This window comes from Penicillium vulpinum (genome assembly GCF_028829585.1).
Source record: "Penicillium vulpinum strain IBT 29486 chromosome Unknown utg000002l_segment0_segment0, whole genome shotgun sequence".
In the NCBI taxonomy this organism is placed as follows: Eukaryota; Fungi; Ascomycota; class Eurotiomycetes; order Eurotiales; family Aspergillaceae; genus Penicillium; species Penicillium vulpinum.
This window is the reverse complement of record NW_026643242.1, coordinates 3,359,763-3,384,047: the sequence shown is the minus strand read 5'-3', so window position 1 is coordinate 3,384,047 and position 24,285 is coordinate 3,359,763. Positions and strand designations below refer to the sequence as shown.

The window sequence follows — 24,285 nt, the reverse complement described above, 5'->3', positions numbered from 1 at the left end:
TGATGCAGACTATAGTGTGACAATAACCTGAACCACAACCATTCACTGGAGGTAGATCAAAGGTAGCGCAAACAAATACCCAAGACATAGCTGAATCGTGCCACAGGATACCAATATTCAAGGCGGTCAGTGAGCCACAATGGCTCTATAAGCGATGCATTTAGCCTTGATTATGGTTTGCGGCTATTTGCTGTGACTAGATTGGGTTGTTATACAGAGTAACATCCGGCGTTGCATCGCCATGGCTTGTAGTAAATAATTCTTTGGGATAACTGATTCTATGAGAGAATTCGGCGAAGAGATTCGAATTCTGGAAATATTTCGCGAGCTCGAAGTATTGCTGATATACAAAGTCAAAGTACATTGACACAATATCAAGGGAGTACAAGAATCAGCCAATTGGAACCAAATACTTCATATTATGATATTTGTGGTCTGATTAGTAGTAAGAGGTTATTATCACTCTGATCTGATTGAACACAGTGATATCATGACTTTTGCTCTAGTTCTATGGTTTACCTACAGTATAGCACGGGTTTCATTCGGGATTGCTATTGAAAATCTACGAATAAGATCGGACAAGAGTTGACCAGAATAGTGAGGTTTGGATTCAGAACTCAAAAAATATATTTCGCCATGCAGGCTGATCGAGAAAGTTCGAAAGTGTACGTCTTCCAGAATGCCAAGATGAAGGTCCTAGGCCACTTCTTAGGTCCTAGGCCACTTCTTCGGCAGTCCGCCGACTCTCCCCGAAGGATATCCCAGATGAGTACAAATAATGAGAAGTATCAATCACGCAATCTATGGGAATCACAGGCTGCGATTCGAAGCTAACCACCCAGGGGAAGCGTTTCATCTGATTTACTATACACATCGTGTTGGCCTGAGGCAGTAAAGATTACTCAGCACTGACGTCTCCCGAGGTCAACGCCTGAACGCCTGAATCTCTGGGAAACCCGAGGCTATCTTCGGCTTGCAATTCTTAATCATGATCATTGGAGCCGCGTAGGGATTCTAATTCTGAAGGAACCGCTCTGGTGTTACTATACAATCATTTTGTAACATGGACGGGCACACCAGTAATGCTGTACGCCTTGCCAAGGTATCGATTAGCCCCCATATGGCCCCCATACAGCGAGGGAGCGATTGTAATTGGATGCTAACCTACCTACTATACAAAGGCATGCTGTACGTGTAGACGAAAGAAGGTCAAATGTGATGGGACTCGACCGGTCTGTGTCCCTTGCAGAACATTCGACTTACCCTGCAAGTACGAGGACGGCGTGCGACGCAAGAAAAAGCCAAACCGGTATGTTCTAATTGATTTCTTAAGTCTCTAAAATTAACGCATATTCACTCACTCATAGCGAGGGAAATGTCCATGAGCTGGAACAGCGCATTCAGTCTCTACAGGACGAATTAAATGAAGCACGTGGTTCCAAGAGACGGCGACTACCGAGTGATGAGGACACAGGCCCAGAGCATGTCCAACTCTCGGAAGCATCCGATTCAGAGTTACCATCTCCGAGAAACGACACCGTTCAAGCACCTTTTGAGGCCGAGGCCGATCGAGGTGATGGCGACGGAGGGTCATATACCCTTAAAACTCCGAAAGGCGCAATGCGATTTTTTGGTGCGTATTGGCTTACTGACTATGGTTCCCCAACGGTCGCACGAATGGCTTAGCTGATTCTACCGACTATTCCCAGGTGCATCCTCTCATTTTTCGATTGTTTCCCCTGAGGGTGTGGGTTGGCTTGAAAGCAAGACGGGTAATAACGTATGGCGCCATGCCGCTCAGAGAAACGGCAGTCGATGGAGGCTAGCCGACTGGTATCCTCGAACTCTTCAAGATGATCTCCAAAGCAGATGCTCGCAGCCCTTACCATCCAAGGCGGTCGTCCTCGAGCTTGTCCAAGAATATTTTGACACGTTCAACAAGGCTCTACCGCTCTTTGGCCCCGAAAGTTTCATGGGAATGGTCAGCAGACATTTCTCATGGAATCCTAACGAAAGTCCCTCATGGTGGGCCGCATTCAATATTGTCCTTGCCTTTGCATACATGCAAAGGGCAGAAAGCCCCGGCGCCAGCGGCGACGACTGGCAAAAGTGCCTGGGTCATGTCAAGAACGCAATGAATGTGGTCACAGAGCTATTCATGCGAACCTGCGATCTCCTTGCGGTTCAGGCGCTTCTTGGACTGGCAATCTTCTTCCAAGGCACGCCAAATCCCCAGCCTCTGTTCATGTTTGCCGCTGCAGCCGTACGTATGTCACAATCTATTGGGTTGCACAGGTCCAACTCCTTTGGTCTCCCGATGTCCCAGGTGGAAGAGCGGAGGAGAGTCTTCTGGATAGCGTTTATTTTGGACGCCGACATCTCTCAGCGAACCGGCCGCCCTGCTGTCCAGGATATCCGTGATTACAATACTTTACTGCCTCAAGAGAATCCAGCTGATGGCTTGGGTGTGATGGAGATCGAGAATACCAATATGAACTTCTTCTCGGCGCTAGCCCGATTTTCTTTGGTCCAACGGAAGGTTTGCGCCGAGTTGTATAGCACTGATGCATTCAATAAAACCAAAGAACAGTTGATGAAAGATGTGAAGGGTTGCCTTGATGATCTCGAGGCATGGAAACGAAGTATCCCACCGATCCTCCGGCCCCGAAGAAGCTTTTCTATCGGCCATCATGCCTTCCTTCCGAACATCCTCAGACTTCACTTTGCATACCATTGCTGCTACCTCAATATCCACCGAGTCTGTCTACTTCCTCGGCGCTGGGCGGCTAGCCCACAGAATGAGGGGCTCAGTCCCCCAGGTCTTTCGAATGACCGAGATAGATCATTGCAACAATCAATAGAAGCAGCACGAGCGGCGATTGAGCTTATCAGCCAAGTCCGAGGCCACTACGGCCAATCCTTTGAATGGTAAGCTCATCTAGTTGGTCGAACTTTTGCTGGTCTCTAACATATCACACAGGAGTATTGTTTACTTCCCCGGAGCAGCTTTGGTTGCATTGTTCTCCCTCATTCTCATTGATCCTTCGCGGGCTGACACCGAATCGGACATTTCTATGATTCGTGGGGTTATCAGTTTTATATCAAAGGTCGCATCTCAAGAGCAAGATACATACCTGGACTATGTATTGTCGTTGTGCTCTGACTTCGAAAGTGCAGCCAGGAAAGAGTTGCATCGGGTCAGAAATCCCGAGCCAGACTCCACGAGTGATCAGCCAGTTACTGTCCGTCCGCAAGGGCAAACGTGGACACAGAATGACTACTTGGGCCCGAACTCTTTCCCGGCTTTTTTCAATCCTTCGCATGGTGCTGGGAATGATGGAAGTAACATTCAATCTTCAAGCACAATGCCTACGGATCAAGCTTTTTACGCCACAGGACCACTATCATTGCCAGCTCCTCTTTCTTGGAACTGGCAGGACATGCTAGCAGGTGTCCCTCCGGCGTATGATTTTGGTGCTTACGATTTAGCTGGAAGCACTGGAGAGTTATGAATTTGAACATTATTGTCATAAATTTCTTATCGTATATACTAATATGACAACCCAGAAGGTCTTGCGACATGATCAAGCCAGGTGATGCTTTGATCATGATGGCAATTTGGAACAGGGGCATTCTTCCAAATAGGACTTGCGTCCTTGTCGTCTAGTTTGGCCACAGGCCTCAGCATATCCATCCGTCCCCATGGGCTATCTTCAAAGCTCATCATAAATGGAGAATTTTGTGCAAGATATTCTGGGAAAACCCGTTTCCACCCATCAATAACCTGGATCATAATTTCCGACACGAACTGGTCCGGAGACGAGCGCGCGAATTTGAACGTATCCACAGTTTTTTGTACCACTTCAACGGGATAGAGGCCAACTTCAGGGTCCACCAGAATTGCATCTCCCGCCACAAGCGAGCTTACGACGTGATATGAGCCTCCTTTCTGAGCCCTGTCCCGGATAGCCAACATTGTGGCAAGAGCACCGACAACGCCAGTAGTCATATCAGAGATTGGCAGCGGTGGAAGAACACTTGTTCCTTCATCGAATCCCAATGACCGGCCCATCACATATGACGCACCCGATGCGGCATCCCCGATCTGCTGCCAGCCGGGTCTCTCGGCAAATGGTCCAGATGGACCGTAGCAGTTTTCATCGACGTAAACAATGCCCTTGTTTCTTCTGGCTGCCATATCCAGCATGCTTTGCAGACCAAGCCCCTTCCGGTCTAGTGACCCGTAACGGAAGCCCTGGACAAACACGTCTGCATCGCCGACAAGCTCCTTGAGTCGGGCCATATCCTCCTCTTTTCCAATATCAAGATCGATTGTGCGTTTTCCGGCGTTGAGCGTTAATTGGAGGACCTGTTAGGGATCGCATAGTCAGTATTTTGATTCAAGACAAAAAGGGGAGTTGGTTTCACTCACATTCAAATCTGCCAGTCTACTACAGTTGACACGGATGACATCCGCACCAAATGATGCCAGAATCACCCCAACGGTGGGACCAGCGATAATCCGAACCATTTCCACAACCTTGATCCCAGCCAGAGGGCGACGATCAGGAAGTTGACTCAAGGGAACCGACGGCGTCGGTTGCGCATATGACTCGCGCTTATAATTCACGAGAGGGTATTCCGCAAGCCTCTTTCCCATTTCAGTCTTCCTCCAGCCTTCGGGTGAGTAGCAGATACTCCCACATAATCCATTTCTAACATTATGCATTTCAAGTTCATCAGGACTCCATTTCTGGACATGTTCCCGAATATATTCATATCCCTCCTGGAAGGATTTCAATGGCACATCCATGTTGATTCCCATCGAGCAGAGTGTCTTTCTCGCATCCAGCGATCCGTGGAGTTGATACCATACCCCAGAATCCTTGGTGGGATACAGTGCAGTGGCTCGGCCAGCCAATGGACCGACACCGAAGCCCTTCTCAAAGTCCCTGTCGAAGATCTTGGAGAGTTCGCGGGCCCGTGCAAGAGCCGAGATGTCTTTGCCATTCACGAATGCTGTAAAGGTCGATGCAAGCCAGATTCCAGCATGATCTGTGTTGACAGTCACGCTGGCTTCTTTAGCGGGCTTGCCATCTCGTAGCTCAAGAAGTTCGTTGCCAACTAGCCCGCACATAGCATGCAGAGCAGCTGTTACGACGGGGGACTTCATCGGACCAGGGACCATAGGGTCCGGCCGGCCTTCAAAGCTGACAGTATCCCATAATGCACTATCTTTTGTGAAACCGGGTGTTCGTGATGCCAGCAGTTCAAAGATTCGACGGGCATCTTCCGGTACGGGGAGGACGGACTTGTCGATGAAGGTACCAGGTCCGTATACCTCGTTTCCAGGGATAGTCTCATACATTTTGGCTCAAAGACAAAGGGCTCAAAGATAATGGTAAAGAAGAAGAAAAAGAAGAAGAAAAAAAATGAAACAATATAAACAAAGAAAAGGACAATTGCGATTGTTCGAATCAAGAATCTCGAAATACACCGACACTACCTAGGTACCTTTTTATACTTAGGCATACCAAACTCGCAATCCAAGTTACAACGTCAACTCGTATTATTCGGATCCTATCTAAATCTTACCAACATACAAAGAATTCATACTACTGGTCCGTAAATCGTGAATTTTTCCCCATCCGGCATAGAGCGATGTGATCTCCCCCGCATGCGGCGTTAGAAAACGCCACGGCAATAAAGCAAATAAGCCACGGAACAATCTCAAGTGGTTGGAGCTCAGCCTCATTAAAAAGCAAGGCTTATATTAACTCGGATCAGGATCATCACTTTCATATAATTGGCTTGATTAATGGGAGTTGCTTACCATCACTTCCACGGCCCGTGGGGGTTAGAGATGGGATCTCTTCCGTGGTCCCCCGGGGTTCTCGTCCTTTTTTTTTTGCCTCGGTGCTCTTCAGCCGAAGGGGGGGGGGCCATGAACTTGAACTTGGAATAACCCTTGCATATAATATTAGAATACGGAGTACAATTCTAGTATTCAGCGATACTCTCTGCAAGGATTTGAAAGAAAAAAATCCTATAATTATCCCAACAATTATCTCCATATCTTATGAGAAAAGAAAAAAAAAATTAACTACAATACACGATGTCTACTATGTCTGCCAATCCAAGTGAAAATAGCCGACCTGTCAGAATCGCCAACTGCTCTGGTTATCATGGTATGGAGAACATTTTAGATTAAACCAACACCACTAATGTACAAAAGGTGATCCTGCGTACGAAATGTATCGCCAAGCGACGTTAGGAGATGTGGACTTTATCACGGGGGATTACCTGGCGGGTATGTTTCTTGGCAATATGTGAAAACCCCCGGGATGTACAAAGTACTAACTAAACTAAGAGGTTAACCTGGCAAATAATTCCCAAGCATTCCAACGTGGGGAACATCCTGGATACGAAGAGACAGCCTGGGAAGGTATACAACAAAGTATCGATGTGATCGCTGAAAAGGGCATCAAAGTCGTACTAAATGGAGGAGCACTCAATCCTAAAGGGTTGGCTCTCAAAGTTCACAAACTGGTCAGTACAAAAGCCCCCACCCAACTGCATAAATCTACATATACTAAATCCTTACCAACAGATCCACCAAAAAGGTCTCGCTTTGCGAGTGGCGTACCTATCAGGAGATGATCTCTATGCCAAATTCGGCCCGAACATGCCACAATCTGCAGAACAACTCCAACACCTCGACGCAACAAATGATTCGGTCAAACCTGGCCCCCTCACCTATGCATTCACCAACACCACCAAGCCCGTCCCTATGGTCTCAGCTCATGCATACCTCGGCGCTCGGGGTATAGTAGACGGACTTCGTCGTGGGGCCGATATCATTATCTGCGGCCGGGTTGCAGACGCAAGCCCTGTAATTGCGGCGGCATGGTACTGGCACTCTTGGTCGGAGTTGGATTATGACCGCCTGGCTGGGGCCCTGGTCGCGGGTCATCTCATTGAGTGCTCGGCCTATGTGACTGGCGGAAATTTCTCTGGCTTTGACCGACACCCCGTTGATACTTTTGTTGAGCCAGGGTTTCCCATTGCGGAGATTGATGCAGATGGATCATGTGTGGTTGCGAAACATCCGGGGACCGGCGGTATAATTGATGTTGATACTGTCCGGTGTCAACTTTTGTATGAGCTCCAGGGAAATATTTACTTGAATAGTGATGTCAGTGGTATTTTGGATGATGTTGTTGTTGAACAAGCCGGAAAGGATCGGTAAGTGTACTTTTTTTCGTTTCTCATTGTGTTGATATACTGAAATCATGTTTAGGGTTCGCGTTCATGGCATCCGAGGCTATGCGCCTCCTCCAACAACCAAGCTAGCCGTGTTCTATACCGGTGGTTTCGAGGCTCAGATTTTACTGAACGCTACTGGATATGCGTCTGATAAGAAGTGGGATCTGATCGAAAAACAACTCCGCCATTTCATTGCGAAGGAGTCTATTGATCGAATTGACACACTTGAATTCCAAAGGTGACTTAATTTCATCTTTTCAGGTTGAACCAATATTGACGAGTTAATCTCTAGGATCGGTGTCCCTGCTCTGAACCCCAGTTCACAGCGACAAAGTACCACATACCTACGGATCTTTGTTGCTGCAGTCGAGGCCGACGCTGTTCTCGCTGTCGCAAGAGCAATGAAAGACATTTCTCTTAAGCATTTCTCAGGTGCGAACAAATATCTATTGAACTAATAGCTATTTCCATATTTTGAGCTGACTAGAATTAATCAGGATTCCACTCCGCTCTCGACATGCGCACAGCAGTCCCGCGCCCATTCCTAGCCTACTACCCCGCTATAGTCAAACAGGATGATCTGAACGAGGAGATCAACTTCATCGATTCCCCTGATACTATCATCTCATCCCCAACAGGTCACCCTCCAGCGTACAAGGCTCTACAGCCACGCGCAAGCTATAATCATAGTCCATCGAGCGATGAAGTCGCGCTCCTCCAATCCCCAACTCGGTCTATCCGACTGGGAGACATTGCCCTTGCCCGATCTGGTGACAAAGGATCTAACCTCAACTTTGGTGTCTTTGTCCCTGACGCTGCTCACTGGCCTTGGTTGCGATCTTATATGAGCATTGAAAAAATGCGAGAGATGCTTGCCGATGATGATGACTGGGATGAGTCGTTCTTGGTTGAGAGGGTTGAATTCCCGCACATTCATGCCGTGCACTTTGTGATCTATGGGATTCTTGGTCGGGGTGTTAGCAGCTCGAGCCGACTGGATGGGTTTGGTAAGGGCTTTGCGGATTATGTTCGCGACAAGGTTGTAGAGGTTCCGGTGGAGATTTTGGATTGAATTTGTATTTATATCACAGGACAAATTATGAAATGCGCATATCATATGAAACATCAATTGCTGGAACATGTACAATCATCTCGTTCATGAAACTGCCAAAACAGCAACAGCCCAAGGAGCCATGTTTATTGAGTACTTCCCTTGCGCGTTGAAAACACTGGTGGTGACAGTTTGGATTTGCACGTTGGAAGGTGTGTCGCCTTGGTACTGGGGACCTGCAAGAATCTCCAGTTTACCAGTTTTGGTTTCTGGTATATGCACTTTGATGCTCTGGTGTTCGGGGCCATAGTTAGCCAGTTTCAAGTAGTAGTGTGAACCTGTCTTCGAAGCCACCCAGTAAACAGGTCCAAATCCTGTTGATGATTCAACTGGAACAATGGTATCACCCTTGTTGGATGCGAACATCTTTTGAACAAAGTATGAAACCGAAGGCGTGACAGAGTCGGGAGCAGAATTGAAACCGTATAGTGTGGGCTGTAAGTAAAAGCAGTGTGGTCAGCTATAATCCTAACGTTATTTGAACATTTTTTGAATAGATATTCTTACCGACCAAGAGACGAAATCAAAGTGTTGCAGCAAGGGTGCATAAGCCACCATCTTGACAACATCACTGTTGCGCTCCATTCCCATCATGTATACGGCCTCGCTGCAGCTTCCCTGCATGTATGGCCAGTATGTCCCTGTCTCTTCTGAAGTATTGCGACATCCAAACTCACCAATCATCACTGACTGGTTCCGCGGCTGGTTGTCAAACTGATCGAACAATTTGACAAAGTCGTCTGGTGCTCGGTACAGATGCAGATCAATGATGACATCTTTAGGAAGTGGGGATGGCAGACACGAATAGTTCCCGTGAGAAGCAACAAGCGTGATGTTCGGGTACTTGTCGTGGATGGCCTTATAGATTTGATTGAAACGATCTGGATAGGTATCACAGCCGAGAGTGAGGTCATCTTCGTTGCCAATTTCAATCATGTCAACCTTCCATGGATCTTTGCGGCCGTTCTGGGCTCGCAGTTTGCCATAATATGTCGAGGTATTGCCAAAGAGGTATTCCATCTCATTCATGATATCGTGAACGAAAGGGTGAAGGTCCGGACCGGAGAGAATGTCTCCATAGGACTTTCCTGACCAGACAGCCAGAAGTGGTGCCATATTCATATCTTCACACCACCACAGGTACTCATCCAGGCCGAGGGCATCTGTATTGGGGTAAAACCAGTCACTGTCTCTTCCTGGGCGGTCGACAACGGGCCCAATAGTGGTGTTCCACTTCCAGCGAGTCTCAACTTCCAAGCCTTCGAGGTTATTCCCGCCCGGGAACCGGAGAAACGCTGGATGAACCTCGTCCAGAAAAGATGCAAGGTTATCTCGCAATCCATTTTCTCTCCCCTTGAAGGTAGGAGGAAACAGCTGGATTAAGCCAAAGTTCAGCGAGCTACCAGCAACCTTCGATCCATCGAATGTCAAATGCCACTCATTATCCCCTTGCGGTGCATAGGTAGTGTTGAACCTGGTTTTGAATTCCCTGAATTTTGAATCTGTACTCTCGACGGTCAAGTTGTGATCGGCATGTACTGAACCACTATGCGACCCAACAAGCTGCAGATTGATGGTTCCCGAATAGTTACCCATCATCCAGAATGAACAGTTGTATGTGGCACCCGTGACTGGGATTCCGTTGTAACCAGTATTGGCAAAGCCAACGTAGTCTTTTACCCCATGGGGTACGGCAACATTGAGCGAAGACGTAATTGCCTTACTGACGGGCTTTGAGGTATCCTGGGAGATTATCACATCTCCCACTGGAGCGTATGCAGTCAAGCCAAGAGTGGTTCCTTGAAATCCATTGTTCTGCAGCAATTGTCCGTGAATTCCACCATCGCCTTGAGATAGTTAGTGGTGCTCATGATCAGAAAATTCCAGCTTCCTACCAGAATGGTCCATTTCCTAGGAATATCGAAGGTTAGCGACAAAGATATTTACGCATAGAGCTAGTCTGCCGCTCACCTCGAACATAACTCCATAGAGAATCGGACTCGACTTATTACCACCGTGCCTTGAGACTGTCAGGCTGATTGGAACAGATGAAGTGTTCCCTTTAGCCAACACGCCTGTTAGACATGTAGCCAAAGCAATAGATGTCGCGATGCCGGCGCATGTCACAGATTCAGACTTCATGGCGAGTCAGAATCTATAGACAAGGTGATAGGAAAGACTTGTAGAGGAGCGAAGTGAGTCGGGAAAACGCCATGCGGGGGAAAGTCAAGCCTCCCGAAAAAGCACTGCCCCTGTCTTGTACAGAGTGATTTGCATGACTATAAGTGTGATTCGTTCGTGCTGGACCTGGCCTGACAGATGTTCTCCACAGAGGCATCATGGACCCTGAGATGGAGGCCGTCATCGTATCTGAGATGGGTCATAAAAGCTTGGATCTAAGAGATAGGCGTCCAATCACAGCAGGCATTTTTTTAACAATTCCGTTAGATCTTACTCTCAAATTTCTTGAACAAATAATTCCGTTTATTCCCATACCATACATTGTGTACAGTGTGTATGTGGGAGGAGTCATGACGTCGGATACTCCCGAGGTCGGGTTTTCATTCGGATCTGGATGGATATCAAGACTCGTAACTGAGCACATCTTAGCCGATCCCCTGAAAATCCGTGACTTTGCATCTATATTAAAGAGGAATCCTAGCATCAGAATCCAGCCGATGCTATATAACGTGGTACGATGTACGATAGTGTGTTGCAAGTGTACCGTACAAGCGTTCATCTGAATTCCACCTTAAAACTCAGGCGAACAACAAGTCTTCTCATAAATATGGGCACATTCAGCAGATTGACTACTCCTGCTTCTCGGTTCTCTCACTTCTGATCATAAACAAAAACGATGGTCAAAGAACAGGCTGAAAGAAGGGGTTGTCCAAAAATGAAGGCGGTGTCTGATCTGCCACCCCATGTCGTACTTCCAAATCGGGATTAGCTTTCTTCTCTCTCTATCTTGCTCTTGATCTTCATCAATATTATTACTTGGCTTTTAGCTTCTAAGTGCGAAGATGAAGTACATCGTAGTATCTGGAGGTGAGTTTTAACAGTGATCTGCCAGAAGTGGCTCCACCATCAGTCTGTGGGGAAAAGCGGGGCACTCTCCATATTTCACCTTTAGCGCTTCGAGGTATACAAGACTGACATTACTAGGTGTCATATCTGGGGCAGGGAAAGGCATAGTCGCTTCTAGCGCAGGCCTATTGCTGCAAAGTAAAGGGTTTATCGTCACCACCATCAAGATAGATCCCTATATCAACATCGATTCGGGGACTATGAGTCCACTCCAGTAAGTTGCGCTGATCCGATGCAGCTTCTGAGCGCCCGTGGACTGATTGATCTAGCCATGGGGAAATATATGTGACAGACGATGGGGGTGAGATGAATCTTGACCTCGGCAACTTCGAGCGCTACCTTTCAACCACTCTCCAGCGTGATCATAACATCACAACTGGGAAAATCTATCAAGACATCATCTCTAAGGAGCGAGTCGGTGATTACCTGGGCAAGACAGTTCAGGTGGTGCCTCATGTCACCAACTCCATTCAGGAATACATCGAGCAGACAGCGAAGATACCTGTGGACGAGTCCCAAGCCGAGCCTGATGTGTGTATTATTGAGCTGGGCGGTACTGTGGGCGATATCGAGAGTTCGCCCTTTATCTACGCTCTTTCCCAGCTTCGAAAGAGGGTTGGAAGAGAAAACCTCGTTCAAATTCACGTAGCTTATGTCCCTGTCGTGCCGTAAGCTCTTCTTGTTTCAGGCGAAGAAGCACTGCTGTAAACTAACATCGGGTTAGGCCAGGAGCTTCTGGTGAGCAAAAGACGAAACCAACTCAAAGATCCATTTCCGACGTTCGGAGCGCTGGATTGAGTCCACTTTTAGTATGTTTTCGCTCTGCATCTAAATGTATCACATCACGCGCTCAGGGCTAATCAAGATAAGGTTGCCTGCCGCTGCGAGACGGCATTGGATCCAGGGACCATCCAAAAAATCGCCAATATGTGCTCAATGGAGTCGGAACAGGTCATTTCCGTACATGACGGGCCAACCACATATCACGTACCTCTTCTCCTTGAGAAACAGAATCTTCTCGGCATCCTCTGCGAGCACCTCGAACTCCCACTTGATCGAACACCCACCCCGCGTATAGAGCAAGGCAGGCGCATGTGGAAAGACTGGGTTCATCTTGTTCGAAATCATGATACGATCACCGACACGGTTTCAATCGCGCTCGTGGGACAATACACCTCCAATAAAGATGCTTATCGCAGTGTTTCCAAGTCAATTGAACACGCAGCCATGTACTGTCACAAGAAAGTCAAGATCGTTTGGATTGACGCCGCACATCTCGAGGACGAGACCTATCAGAACTCTCCAGTCAAGTACCACAAAGCCTGGCATGATATTCATAGCGTTCAAGGCATTATCGTGCCTGGTGGCTTTGGTACTCGCGCCACCGGTGGGATGATCGAGGCAATCAAATGCGCAAGGAGTAATAAAAAGCCATTCCTAGGCGTATGCCTTGGCATGCAGCTTGCAGTGGTTGAATACGCCCGCCACGTCATGGGTATCACGGATGCTGGGAGCCAAGAGCTCCACCCAGAATCCAATAACCATGTCATTATTTGCATGCCTGAACACAACCAGGAATATGGCAGTAGCACTATGCGTCTGGGAAAGCATCCATGCATCTTTAAGGAGGACACTGATTGGTCGAAGCTGCGATCGTTGTATGGCCCCACTATTACCCAGATTGAGGAACGTCACCGGAATCAGTACGAAATCAACCCGGCAATGGTTGAGAAGCTTGAGAAGGCTGGGCTTACTGTTGTTGGCAAAGATACCACCGGTAAGCGTATCGGAATTGTTGAGATCCGTGACCACCCCTTTTTTGTCGGTGTGCAATTCCACCCTGAGTACTTGAGCCGTGTGTTGCGGCCAAGTAAGGTCTTCCTCGGTTTCTTTGCTGCTGCGGCTGGGTGTTTGGAGAAGATCCCCACGGCATTGGAACAGGGCAAGCGAAGCCTAGTGGAAGAATATTAGGAGGCTAAGCTTTCAAACACCTAGTGTCATCTCATTGGTTAGTCTCGTTTAATTGATCACTTAGCGTCAGCTACCTAGGGCTGCATTGTCAGCTTAGAAATCGTTCAATTGCAATTAGAAATCAAATCATCCATCACTCTAATTCTTCAATAAAAATTTGTAATAGCTCTTGGAATATTACAAATCTAAATACTCGTCCACGCGTGCAAATCCAATGATCTCTTTTCTGATAACTATAAAGCAATTTAGATGTATACAAAGACTTATGCTTCACCAGTCCACAAAATCTAATCACATCTCTGTCTCCTTATAGAATCCCAAGAATGGCCAAATTTCCAAACGAAGCAGCTTGGATTACTGCAGCAAAAGCAAGACCTTTCAAAATCGGACCAGGCCCGGACCCAACGCCTTCGGAAAATGAGGTCGTTATCAAAGTCGCTTACGCCGCCGTAAACCCTGTTGATTGGAAGGTAAGCAAATTTCCTACGTATTTAGAATTTCTTCTAACCATACTTCAGTTGCAAGACAATCCAAAAATCGAACTACCATATCCATACATATTTGGAACCGATGTCGCTGGAACAATAGTTGAACTTGGATCCAATGTTACACGCTTCGAAATTGGTCAAAGAGTGATAGGGCATGTTGACTCCCATAAAGGGAACAAGACTTCTCTTGCCCTTTACTAACATCTTCATCCAGTCACTGTGATAGTCTTCTCACACGGAAAGTCACCAATTCCGGATTCCAGCACTACACAACCTGCCAGGAGATCGTGGTATCTGCAATCCCAGACTCCCTCCCGCTAGAAAATGCTGCTGTACTCCCCCTATCGGTATCCACAGCTGGCAGTGCGCTCTTTCACTATCTCCAGCTTCCCTACCCAACCTTGAACCCCAAGCCCACCGGAAAGACGATCCTGATCTGGGGCGGGAGTTCTTCGGTGGGTAGCTCGGCCATTCAACTTGCCCTAGCAGCGGGTCTTGATGTTATCGCTACGGCTGGAAGCTCTAATATTGAGTATGTCAAGAGTCTGGGTGCTTCACGGGGCTTTGATCACCAGGATCCAGATGTCGTTGAGCAGATCTTAGGGGTTTTGAGCCCGGGAGATTTTGTGTTCGATGCTATTAGTACTCAAAGTACGCAGAGTAGTTGTGGAAGAATTCTCGGAGCGATTGGAGGCGGCAAACTTCCTCTGACGGGGTGGCCCGTGGAAGGTTTGCCTGGCAATGTTGAGGCGGTTTCCGGTATGTTCTTTTCTCTGAAGAAGTTCAGTGTTAGTGCTAATATAAAGACAGTAAATGGATTAGCTCTGCGTCTGGTAAACTTGGATGCTGGTGATGCTGTGTGGCGCAAATACCTTCCAGAGGCTTTGGCAAACGGAAAGTTCCTGGCTAAACCAGATCCTTTGATCATCAAGGGCGGCCTGGAAAAGGTTCAGGAAGGTTTAGATCTCCAAAAGAAGGGGGTATCGGCAAAGAAGATTGTTATCGAGGTAGTGAGGGGGTAATTACTGCTACTACTGCTACTACTGCTACTACTGCTACTACTGCTACTACTGCTACTACTGCTACTACTGCTACTACTGCTACTACCACCACTACCGCTACGTTCTCAAGAGAACTTCTTTATTTATAAATTATTTCATATACGAGTGGTCTACACAAGCGACTGGTCCATCCCAAAACACATAGTAAATGCGATAAATTACAATTTTATATCTAAACAACAGTAGTCCCTAAAGAGGTTTTCTAATAGTTCAATACTTTTTAGGGGATGTTTTGGAAAATATTTATGACTTTGCGGTTGCGATATATATATTCCCAGCTTTTTAGAAGGTAATACAAGGTACTTTTTAATACTATCACGATGCAGCTTTTAGATTTTCTCAAAATTGATATATATTGCAATAGAAAGCCTTATCAATAGTGTTCGTCTTATACGATATTAATTTCAATCAGAAATCCATAAATGACGCTAGCTCAAACACAAAGTTCCTCTAGAGGTCGTTGGCCTTGACGCACCCTAGTAAATCGACACATTTTATATACGTCTATGGATTGATTCCGACCCTCCTATAGACCTTTGTAACAGAGCAGACCACGTCTTCTGCAAGTCTCCCCGTCCAGTGAGAGCCGGATCAACCCAAGCACCATCCGGTGTTTCAAGGAGCAATTCAAAGTTGCAACCGTACGGTGCCCGAGGGTCATCTCCCGATTTCATACTTATAAGACGCAACGAGTACATCCGCCAGTTATCCCATATAAAGACACCTGTCCGATAAAATGGCCGCAAATCATCCAATCCGGTTACGTAGACCCCGGGTTGAAAAGGAAAGTCTCTCTGAATGGCCTTATAAAATACCCCTTGTTTCGAGATTCGGCAGCTGCGTGTAGATCTTCCCCATATCTTATCCACCCCCGTGTCCTCGGGTAGCGCTGGTGGACACCATATAGGTTTCTTGTCGGGGGTAGATATTTGCAAAGATTCGATCAGTGGCATCGGATATTGGAAATCAGGACTCATATCGTCCCTAAGTGATGGGCCCAACACTTCCTGTTCATGCGAGAATAGCGCACCTAATTCTCGAAGAATATCTGCGACCCCATGCGTCTGCTGCGCTTGCATATGTGACATGTCAAAGTAGGTTGCGAGTTTTTGGATTTCAGTAGACGGCCAGCCCCATCCACCCCAGTCTTCCCCGCTTTTATCCTGGGCGGCAGCTGCAAGCTGAAGATCCGATCGGATTTGGAGGCGCCATAAGATTCGATAGACGCGAAACTCTTCAATCCATGAAAAGGGGTCGGTACCATTTGTTTCCCACAATTTTGGGAATACCGGGTCATATTGGGCATCGCGAAAGCTTTGCAACATCTTTGATAAGCAGACACAGGCAAGATGTTGAATCCGAGCAGCGATTTTGATCATCTCATAGGCACTCGCCTCCGACAGACTCTGCAGACCCGTCAGTGCGGAGGCATGTGAGGCGAGTGCGAATTCATCAAAGTTCAAAGGCTTAAATGAAGGCGTGCGAATCAATACCGCTATGCGGACTAGCTGGTGCAGCTCATATGAAGTGCTTGGACAAGTTGTCAGGAGATCTTCGAGGAGTCGCGAATGATTGGCTTCAAACACTGATCGCATACATGGAGATACCTGGAGCAAACTGTAGACTCCGAAAAAGTCTGCCGTGTGATGTACTATAGAAAGGACAATCTCTACAGGCAGCTTTTGAAACGCGTCCATGGCGTTAAAGGGAACTTTAGTGAGTTGTAATAACACGGATGAAAAAAAGGCCGTCTTCGGAAACCTTGGAGGCCGAACCTACTAGCTAAACCAGATGGGTTAGTAAGTGAGGTGCATATACAGGTGCATTCAGAGATTCAGGGATGCTTTCTTCAACTCCTAAAGGGTTTAGATCAACGGCCTAGCCCCCAACGGGGTTTAGGCTATACAATATGTACCTTTATATAGGATACACATACAAAAGGTACTTTATAATCGGTGCCTAACGGCTAGTATGTTGTACAAGCGATCTCTCGATCGATGCATATACAATCAATATGTAGGCATTTGTATTTCATAAGTATTCATGCCGTCTTTTAATCCGCTAAATTTGTATGGCCGTCCAGTCCCACTTGGTCGCATTGAGAATAACTCTTCTACCATATAAAGCCAACCAAAAGTTATTCCTCCAATAAGAGCACCGGTAGCTCAGTTGGTAGAGCGTGCGATTGCAATAAAAAGCATCCATCGCAAGGTAGCGTGTTCGATCCACGCCCGGAGCTTTTAATCTTTTTGACATTGTTTTTTTGATCGTAGCGGATTCAGAGGGTGGAGACTAGAATCTAACCAGCCAGGATGGATGGTGGGCGAAGTGGTATGTGATCCGAGTATGAAATCCTTCAGTGTAACTTGACAACTTTGCGTACAATTTCGAAAGGAATTATAACACTTAATATCCAAATACCTGCTTTTTTTTCCTTGGTTCTATGGCGTGTATAGATGTCGATGGACTCACTCTGTGGGTGAACGAATAGATACGCAATATGATTGATTGGCTCTGTTCGCATGGGAACCTTAAAGAAGTAAATTTTACCAAGTAGAGCAATATACTATTATGTGATTGATGTATTTGAGAACTCGAACCCATCTAGGAAGCAGTTCTTCCCCAGCCTGTCGTCAATTTATTTCATGCAAAAGGAAAGCCCGGAACGACGAAAATCAAGAAGCGAAGAAAAGGGCAAGGTAACAAACAGAATCAACCAAAATCCGAACAGGAATGGAGACTAACGTGATGACATCCACGACAAAACCCAACAAGGTAGACGATCAGTATTGACACCGAGAATGAAGACGAACAAGAAAGAAGTGGGTGTATAATGCATATGGTGGATAAAGATAATGTGTACAGAGAATGGGAAATGAATGAGTAAAAGGAAGGTCCCCAAAAGCGGGCAAGGGTAAGCTTAAGGTCAGACGAAAGCCTTGGCCTGAATGCTTTGCCAAATTGGGCCGGAGAAGGTAGTAAGCCGGGGTAGAAGAAAAGGCGAGATGTGTGTCAAATGCTTGTCGGGGCTGGCGTAAGCGGTTTAATTCGTAGCTCTCTTCCAGAACTTCCAACCCTCTCTCCTCTCCTCCAATCCGACACCAACAAGGCGTTCAATGCCTTCGGGGCCTTCAGCATTTTCAAACTTCTGTTGATCGATCTCCTCGCCACCCTCTTCATCCGAGCCATTGCGTAGGACGGCTGGGTAGAGAACACCAACACCGTCACCGCCAAGGATAACCTCGTACGTACTGAAACCCTCCTCCTCGAACTTCCGTTCGAGGTCGTGCTTGACTTCCGCCTTAGCATTAGGCCGGAGGAGGGTAATCGCACATCCGCCACCGCCTGCGCCGGTCAGCTTTGTCCAGCCGATATCAGCGTAATCAACAAGTTCACGGATACGTTCAAGACGGGGGTGAGAGACGCCTAGGGAGACGAGGAAGCCATGGTTGATACGGATTAGAGTTCCGAAATGGGCTAGGGCGGTCTCGTCCCCGAAATCGAAATTAGGATCGTCGATTAAACGTTGCGCTGAGCGTGTCACTTGGTCAATGCCATTAAGAATTGACTCCGTCACGATAGGATGGGCATCTCTTAGGGCTGCAACTTTAGCGACCTCTGTGCTTGTGGAACGCGCTTGTTGGGTGTTGACAAGTAGGAGCGGGAGTTCGGGGAAAGTGGGCACGGAAACGACTGTTGGAGGCTTCAGGTAATCTTCGCGCCGGAAGATCACAGCCTTACCACCTGCAGACACCGTGTTATCCACCCCACTAGGATTGCCATGAATGCAGAGCTCTCCAACGAATGCCCAGCGGTTGATACGCTCGATCTGTGTCTCTGCCTCCTCCGGTGGCTGATCTGGATGGGGCCCAGCTAGGGTACGGATTTGAAGAAGTAGCGCAGAACTAAGACAGACGCAGACACTAGCACTACTTCCTAGACCAGCTCCCGTGGGAATGGTGGATCGAAGGGTGTAAATGGCGCCTGGGCTTTGCGGGGAGCCTAGGGAGAGGAAGAGGTAGAGGAATGAGGATGCGGAGCGGATGTGGATGTTGCGCTGCTCCTCTGGGAGACCTAAGCCCTTGGAAACGTCCCGGAGATGTGGTTCGATTGCTTCGACGAGTTCTGGGTCGAGTTCGGTAACAAGGCTGTAATAAAACTTCTTTTTTGAAGGCTCGTGGAACTTATCCCAGGGCAGAGCATCAATGTTCCAAGTGTGACTAAGACCTAAGTCCCGGAAGTTCAACGTTATCGTGCGCTGTGATTTAGAGAGGGTAGTAACAAGAAGGTAGGAGCGAAGAGAAATTGCTGCGGCCATGGCAGCCTTTCCGTGGACCACAGCATGCTCGCCAAAAACGATAACTTTGCCCGGCGCGGACACCATAAACGTAGGCGCCATAGGTGAAGAAGCCTTGCGGGCCATTATCGGCCGCTTTACTTGTTCTCCCGTGGCAATCACTTCGTGTGTTTCTGACGTGGAAGAGAGGGAGGCGCTGTCGGAGTCGTCCAGGACAGAGTTTCCGCTCACACCCTTGGGGTGTATAGGGAGGATTTTGACTGTATTTTCAGGATGAAAGTCGACCGTGCGACGTGAAACGGGATTGGTGACACCCATACCGTTCAATGGGCGTGTAGGATTCTCGGTCATGACTTGGAATTCGAGGGGCAATAAAGGGGCAAAAGAATTAGGAATTAAAAAGGGGATAGCAATAGAAGGCAAGTCAACATTGAAGGAAGTAAAGAATGAGTATCAGCCAAGATATGTCCCCCCTCCTCGAGTGTATGGGGGAATAAGCAAGTTGAAGTGGAAAGATGGGGGATCAACAAGTGCTCGAGGCTACTGGGTATACCAAGGCACGCTCTCATATGACCCAATCACAGCCACACTAATACCAATTGTCATTAATTTCAATCTTTACTATATTTCAACCTCTATGCCTTGGTACTTTTGTCTTAATAGCAGTCTCCTATGATTACACTATTGGAAATATAATTTTCTTCAATTGTCAAGTTTTTTTTGGCCTGTTATATAATATGTATCCCAGGTGCAGAGATTTTGTGGCGTGCAGTAGCGCCGGGATCGTCTCTATGCCTTTGTGTCTGAGAGCTACATCTAGTTACTATGTACTCCTCCGTAGTTACACGTACATATATGTAGCATCTTGGAAATTTAATAGCTATATTGACATATATCCATGTAATTATGCGCATAAATAACATTGCTATGAAATACATCCAACCAATACTCTAAAACAATAGTCTAGCGTGCGCTATCTACATCTGTATAGTTCGCAGTCATCAATTCATCACAAATTCATCGTCACAGTCATGCTGTTACTGTGCACCAGCAGACAAGGGGGTAGACCATTCCATAGGACATCTAGATCGCTCAAGTAAGACTCACTGTCCTCCGCGCTAAGCGAAGTCCCTTCCACGGGAGACGGCAGAGTCGTGAAGATAACGGCGGTATCACCACTTTGCTGGATCATCAACTCATTCAGAATCAAATGCTGTGCTCGACTCGGGAGATCATTGAAAGACAATGGGACCGACGCTACACCAGGGTACCCTGTTGCATGTGTATGGGGACTGCCGTGGGCACCGGGGGAGGTGGGAGACACAGAAGATGGGCGACGAGCATAGATAGAATCTAGCTTGTTTGCAAATCGTGGAGGTGAGTTTTGCGCCGCAAACATGATAGACGGTCCATTACCCTCCTCAGCTTCAGTGTTCACTTTAGCTTCAGGAATGGGAGAGGAACTGAATCGATTGCTGGAAGCAGTACGACTGATGGGCGGCGGTCGACCTAGAGATTTGCTTTTCGGGGAGCCATCTTCGCCAGTCTCAATTATGGACGGGATTAGTAGGGAAGGTGGTGCTCCTTCTACTTGAGAGCCTGCACGCACTGGTGTTCTCGGGGAATCATTGGTCTTGGGCGGACCAAGGAGCCTCGAAGAACCGGAAACAGGTGCTGCCTCATTTCGAGCGCTGAATATGTCCTCTCCGCTGACCTCTGGTTCTGGGTCGCTGGCATACGCCTCCAGGTCGCTGTCTTCGCTCTCGCTCATGCTATCGGAGCTCTCGTAGTCGACGAATGCATCAAGCAAGCGATGTGTTTGCATGCCGAGGTTCACCCCTCCTAGAGCCCGGAAGCTAGAGACAGATCGTCTGCGACGAGTGGACTGGATCAGTTTCCTCAACCCAGTCATTCGCTGGCGTGAAGGCCTGGCTCCATTGTCTTGGCTCGATGGCCCTTGCCAGGTATATGACCTATCGAGATGGAGACTGTCACTAGTTCTATCCGAATCCTGCGTGTCTTGATGGATGGCACGAGCTCTTAAGACCCCTTGCCACCATTCTTCCCCCTGTAGAGTGGAATTAACCCTCTCTCGGGCATCAACTGCGACTGAAGTATCACCATTTACGATGATTTGATAAGCTTGAAGATCACCGCAAGCAAGGCAAAATACCAACACTTCGGCCTCAATTCGTAATTTGTCAAGGAGAGCCTCAACCCGCCCTCTTTCATCTTCCACATCGGTCTCGTACTCGACAAACACCGCAATTCGGATTTTGTATGTCTTCTTCCACGAGGGAACAGTGTTGAGAATACAACCCAATTGCAGGATTAAAGTATAAGTGTCGAAATTAGTGGTCAGCAGATTTTGCTTGCTTTCATTATCAGCTCCAAGCTCGGCAGACATTTGAATCGGCCACAGATCAATATACTTCTTAGTGTGGCGACCGTTGGGGTCTGGTAGCTCCAGATCCTCGAATCCCTTGGCTACGGCAACATTGATCCGAAGCTTGAACAAAAGATCTTCAAGAATCGTTACATAACTCTTTCCACTCATAGGTGTGATTGCCGGCCTAGACTCGCTGGACTCTTCGCTTCCTATACTCGAGTAGACCGAATGGCGCCTAGCCCTCGAGTCTCTATGGCCACTATTCAAAGATAAGGTTTCAACAAGCGACTGGCCCGATCTGAATTGGTCGATCACAACGATGTTGGGCCTCATCCCACCCAGCCCAGAATTCAAGACAATGTTTCGCATACCCCATTCCGCAGCGGGCGAAACGGCGATGTTGACGAAGGCTTTGATCTTGGAATTTTCGATAAATTTTGTCCATGCTGTCTGTTGGCGACGTGCTTCCGGGACAGCTGCTGAAAAGTCATCGGTCACAAGAACATGAGCTAATACAAACAAAGATCCCTTCTTCAATGAGTTGCAGAAGGACACCATTTTGTACTGCCTTTCGAGGTCGCTGACAAAGAGCAGGATCTGAGGGCGCCAGAACTTGACGTGCTCCTGACGCAGTCGAAGCAAGTATTTTCGCACTTGATGGTAGATCAGGCTTTGACTGACATCACCCCAAGGCTTGGGTGGCGAGGTATAATGGATCAGCAGGAAAAGAACCACCAGAATTCCTACACATCCCGTAGCGTAAATACCATCTACAAAAAACATGCTGATTCCACTGACAAGCGTTCCAGCTGCTGCGGTCTGCCAGTTGAAGTAGCGGAACGACGGACGAAAATTGGGTGCAGAGCCGATTTTCAAGAGGAAACACGCAAGATTCGTCACAAGGAAGGTCATCAAGTAGGTCATGGTAACAAAAGATGCGATGCGATTGATGTCGAAGAGCATTGTGACCTGAGCGAACACAAAGGTCACAATGATGGCATATATGGGATCGTCAGTTTTTTGCGAGCCTTGGGCAAAAATTCCTATGCCAGGCAAGAGGCTATCTCTTGCAATAGCCTGAAGAAGCTTAGCAGATCCGATCACACCCATCAGGGCGGAAAAGAAACTGGTTGCGAATTCTCCGAGAAGAATCACACTATCAGAGGCATTGACCTAAACTCAATTAGGGCATGCTTCTAGTTTCCCTCTTAAATAAGAACTTACGACTTGTATGACATTCACGTTGTTATAAAAAGACTCCCGGGTCACCGAGGCCGCCATCGCAAGGATGACAAGCCCGTAGGCGACAAATGTCAAAGCCAAACCCGAGAGTGTGCCCTTAGGAATAGCCTTACTCGGGTTCTTCAAGTCACCCGACATACTTGCCCCTCTAATAGCCAATTAGTGAAATGAGGTTGAAAGTCCGCTGCCAACAACTTACGCAAAAATACCTCCTGTGGCAGGAAACAGAATGCCAAAAAGGTCTTGAAAGTTCTCTCGTCCTTTTATTTGACTTCCTGCAGCTCCCTTGGTTAGATGAGGTTTGAGATTTCCCATCAACGTTTTCAAACGAATTCCCGTGAACTCCACCCCCTGGCGAGGGATTGGGAAAGGCTTCATGAAAACTGCAGAGAGCGGTATGCTAAATGTTGCCACAAGTAGTATGACCAAAAGCCCATTACTTGCCCTCGCGAATATGGAACTTCCTGCCAAGCAAATTCCTGTGCAAAATACCAGTATAATAGTTCCCCACAGATACTGCCACCAAAAGCCTTCCTCGAGGAAGTTGGCCCAGTCCCCAGACTGCGTCCCAAAGTTCTGAGTAAAACAATCAACTAAACCAACAGCATTCATGCCGGTGTTGAACACATAGCCAAGATAGAATACAATGCCGATGGAGCCACCAAATTCGGGACCTAGAGATCTAGAAATCAGGTAGTAGGCACCACCACCTCGGACCGTCCCGTTTGTTGCAATTGCGGATAAAGACATGGTAGTCACGAGGTTGATTGTGTATGATACAAGTAGCAGCCCTTTTATGTATCAGACTTAGGATCCTGACGTTGTGAAGAGGTATGCTCACCTAATATGCCCAATACACCAGCTTGTCCCAGGATGAATCCGAATCGAAGGAACATAAGAATGCTTAGGACATTCAACGTTGTTGGAACAAAAACACCGGAGAATGTACCAAGCTTCTTCGGCTCATCCACTGATCGGGATCGATGTCCCCTCTTATCAGCGCGGGAGTCGCGGAGAGGACCCGCAGACAGGTACACATTTTGTGAAGTGATGTCTCCACTGGCCTCCTGTTCTTGATCCTGGTCTACTCGATTATGCCACCAGCGAGAAATGGCCCGCAAGTAATGCATGGGTGAGGAATAGCATTGGTCCTTGGTTGGTTCAGACGAGTTCACAGGCTCATACGGACGGGTCGATCGAGTCGGTGGCCAGGGTAGCAGGCGAGTACGTTCGTCGGAGGTAGCATGAGCCGAGTCCCCTGGGTCGAGACGTGAGACATCCTCTTGAGCAGTTCGAGTCGCGAAAGCTGGGCGTCGCCGAGATAAGGAGTCGGAGGATTCTCCGACTCGTTCGGTCGCCATATCAGTTGCAAA

General features: G+C 47.6%; 9 protein-coding genes across 9 annotated transcripts; 4 read left to right on the top strand and 5 right to left on the bottom strand.

The window, feature by feature from the left end:
• Positions 1-1,063: 1,063 nt before the first annotated feature.
• N7479_004339 (uncharacterized protein) lies at positions 1,064-3,512 on the top strand (the record flags this gene model as incomplete). The annotated part of the gene is made up of 5 exons (XM_057252036.1): positions 1,064-1,102; positions 1,182-1,309; positions 1,368-1,633; positions 1,710-2,928; positions 2,981-3,512. 5 exons carry the CDS (start codon positions 1,064-1,066, stop codon positions 3,510-3,512), a joined length of 2,184 nt encoding a protein of 727 aa, XP_057111361.1.
• Positions 3,513-3,550: 38 nt separating this feature from the next.
• On the bottom strand, positions 3,551-5,368 carry N7479_004338 (uncharacterized protein; the record flags this gene model as incomplete). Its single annotated transcript, XM_057252035.1, has 2 exons — positions 3,551-4,369; positions 4,433-5,368. The coding sequence occupies 2 exons, from the start codon at positions 5,366-5,368 to the stop codon at positions 3,551-3,553; spliced, it is 1,755 nt and encodes a 584-aa protein (XP_057111360.1).
• A 747-nt stretch (positions 5,369-6,115) lies between these two features.
• On the top strand, positions 6,116-8,338 carry N7479_004337 (acyclic terpene utilization AtuA family protein; the record flags this gene model as incomplete). The annotated part of the gene is made up of 7 exons (XM_057252034.1): positions 6,116-6,188; positions 6,236-6,310; positions 6,371-6,549; positions 6,611-7,245; positions 7,301-7,504; positions 7,559-7,698; positions 7,764-8,338. 7 exons carry the CDS (start codon positions 6,116-6,118, stop codon positions 8,336-8,338), a joined length of 1,881 nt encoding a protein of 626 aa, XP_057111359.1.
• Positions 8,339-8,422: 84 nt separating this feature from the next.
• Positions 8,423-10,519, bottom strand: N7479_004336 (uncharacterized protein; the record flags this gene model as incomplete). Its single annotated transcript, XM_057252033.1, has 4 exons — positions 8,423-8,812; positions 8,885-10,224; positions 10,273-10,288; positions 10,349-10,519. The coding sequence occupies 4 exons, from the start codon at positions 10,517-10,519 to the stop codon at positions 8,423-8,425; spliced, it is 1,917 nt and encodes a 638-aa protein (XP_057111358.1).
• Positions 10,520-11,400: 881 nt separating this feature from the next.
• N7479_004335 (uncharacterized protein) lies at positions 11,401-13,435 on the top strand (the record flags this gene model as incomplete). The annotated part of the gene is made up of 5 exons (XM_057252032.1): positions 11,401-11,425; positions 11,543-11,678; positions 11,734-12,132; positions 12,189-12,273; positions 12,335-13,435. The coding sequence occupies 5 exons, from the start codon at positions 11,401-11,403 to the stop codon at positions 13,433-13,435; spliced, it is 1,746 nt and encodes a 581-aa protein (XP_057111357.1).
• Positions 13,436-13,758: 323 nt separating this feature from the next.
• Positions 13,759-14,945, top strand: N7479_004334 (zinc-binding alcohol dehydrogenase family protein; the record flags this gene model as incomplete). The annotated part of the gene is made up of 3 exons (XM_057252031.1): positions 13,759-13,905; positions 14,187-14,682; positions 14,734-14,945. 3 exons carry the CDS (start codon positions 13,759-13,761, stop codon positions 14,943-14,945), a joined length of 855 nt encoding a protein of 284 aa, XP_057111356.1.
• A 533-nt stretch (positions 14,946-15,478) lies between these two features.
• Positions 15,479-16,681, bottom strand: N7479_004333 (uncharacterized protein; the record flags this gene model as incomplete). The annotated part of the gene is made up of 1 exon (XM_057252030.1): positions 15,479-16,681. The coding sequence occupies one exon, from the start codon at positions 16,679-16,681 to the stop codon at positions 15,479-15,481; it is 1,203 nt and encodes a 400-aa protein (XP_057111355.1).
• Positions 16,682-18,027: 1,346 nt separating this feature from the next.
• Positions 18,028-19,632, bottom strand: erg12 (mevalonate kinase; the record flags this gene model as incomplete). The annotated part of the gene is made up of 1 exon (XM_057252029.1): positions 18,028-19,632. The coding sequence occupies one exon, from the start codon at positions 19,630-19,632 to the stop codon at positions 18,028-18,030; it is 1,605 nt and encodes a 534-aa protein (XP_057111354.1).
• Positions 19,633-20,290: 658 nt separating this feature from the next.
• N7479_004331 (putative cation chloride cotransporter) lies at positions 20,291-24,273 on the bottom strand (the record flags this gene model as incomplete). Its single annotated transcript, XM_057252028.1, has 4 exons — positions 20,291-22,843; positions 22,895-23,060; positions 23,112-23,703; positions 23,754-24,273. 4 exons carry the CDS (start codon positions 24,271-24,273, stop codon positions 20,291-20,293), a joined length of 3,831 nt encoding a protein of 1,276 aa, XP_057111353.1.
• Between the last annotated feature and the right edge of the window lie 12 nt (positions 24,274-24,285).